At 38.6% G+C, this 1,422-nt stretch overlaps 1 protein-coding gene across 1 annotated transcript; it reads right to left on the reverse strand.

Moving 5' to 3' along the window:
- Nucleotides 1-287: 287 nt before the first annotated feature.
- On the reverse strand, nt 288-1,220 carry LOC140511518 (olfactory receptor 4C11-like). Its single transcript, XM_072620651.1, has one exon. The coding sequence runs from the start codon at nt 1,209-1,211 to the stop codon at nt 288-290; it is 924 nt and encodes a 307-aa protein (XP_072476752.1). The 5' UTR covers nt 1,212-1,220.
- Nucleotides 1,221-1,422: the final 202 nt, after the last annotated feature.

Below are 1,422 nucleotides of genomic sequence, written 5' to 3' on the forward strand. Positions count from 1 at the left end.
GCCTACATATTATGGTCACAATTTTGAGGATCAGGGTCAAGTGCAAGCAGATAACATCTCTTCTTCACATTGAACCAAATCTTCTTTGAAAGAGAAGGTGGTAATCATTTTTAGACACCTATTATGTTTCAGGCACTGTGTTTAGGAAGCTACAAATATTTCTGAATTGATCCTCAAAACAACCCTGTGAGGTAGATGTTATTATTTTTATTTTATAGTTCAGGAAACCAAGATAGACAACTGTGACGTGACAAGTTAGTAACTTGGGAGGGGGCAGTGCATGTATGCTATTTGCCATGAGAACTTACTCTGTTGCTCCATATCTTCCCCATAGCATGTTTTACTTCTGCATTCCTCAGGGTATAGATCAAGGGGTTAAGGAAAGGAGTTCCAATGGTATAAAATACAGACACCAACTTATCCACAGGGAAGATAGTTGGGGGCCGAGTATATATGAAAATACAAGGCACAAAGAATAAAATGACCACAATTATGTGGGAGGCACAAGTAGACAAGGCTTCACGCTTCCCTTCTGCACTGTGATTTCTCAGTGAATAAAAGATAAAAACATAGGAAGTCATTAGAATTACAAAACTCATTATGCATAAGGCCCCACTACTGAAAACAAAAAATAGGTTTATCATATATGTGTCAGTGCAGGCCAATCTCAACAAAGGCTGCAAGTCACAGATATAGTGATCAATCACATTGCGATCACAGAAGGGTAAACTCAAGGCAAGGAAGAGATGAGTGATGGAATGCAGAAAAGATGCCACCCAGGCCAATATAACTAAAATCTCGCACATCTTCTGGTTCATGATGACTGTGTAGTGTAGAGGCTTACAGATGGCCACATAGCGGTCATAGGACATGAGGACAAGGACCAAGGTTGCCATGCATCCAAAAAAATGCATTCCAAATAGTTGAGCCATGCAACCTTCAAAGGAGATAGTCTGTTTTTTAGAGAGACTGTCTACAATTAGTTTGGGGGCTGTAGTACTAGAAAAACAGGAGTCTGCAAGAGACAAGTAGGTCAGAAAGAAATACATGGGGACTCCAAGTGTGGGACTAGTCTTGATGGTCAAAATGATGAGCAGATTTCCCAACACAGTTGCAGTATAGAAAACCAAGAAGATGACAGATAACATCTTCTTTTTCACTGGGTCTTGTGTCAGTCCAAGGAGAATGAATTCAGTTACATTATTTTTCATTTCTATGTCTTCAATGAAAATAGAAAGGAAATATGTGAGAACTAAATATAAAAAAGTAGCATTAGAAAAACAGACCGAGGGACCCTATGTGTTATTGAATCATTGTCTGTTCTCAACCATTTCAGTGTTTCTTGCATTCTTAAAAATCTTACATGGAATATGCAAAGAACATACACTTCCTGCAATCTCTGGTGATTTACTCTTCTCATTT

This window comes from Notamacropus eugenii, chromosome 6 (assembly GCF_028372415.1).
Source record: "Notamacropus eugenii isolate mMacEug1 chromosome 6, mMacEug1.pri_v2, whole genome shotgun sequence".
Taxonomy (NCBI): Eukaryota; Metazoa; Chordata; class Mammalia; order Diprotodontia; family Macropodidae; genus Notamacropus; species Notamacropus eugenii.

Excerpts from the sequence above, each read along its gene's own strand:
- LOC140511518 (XM_072620651.1), bottom strand. The coding sequence starts at position 1,211 with ATGAAAAATAATGTAACTGAATTCATTCTCCTTGGACTGACACAAGAC.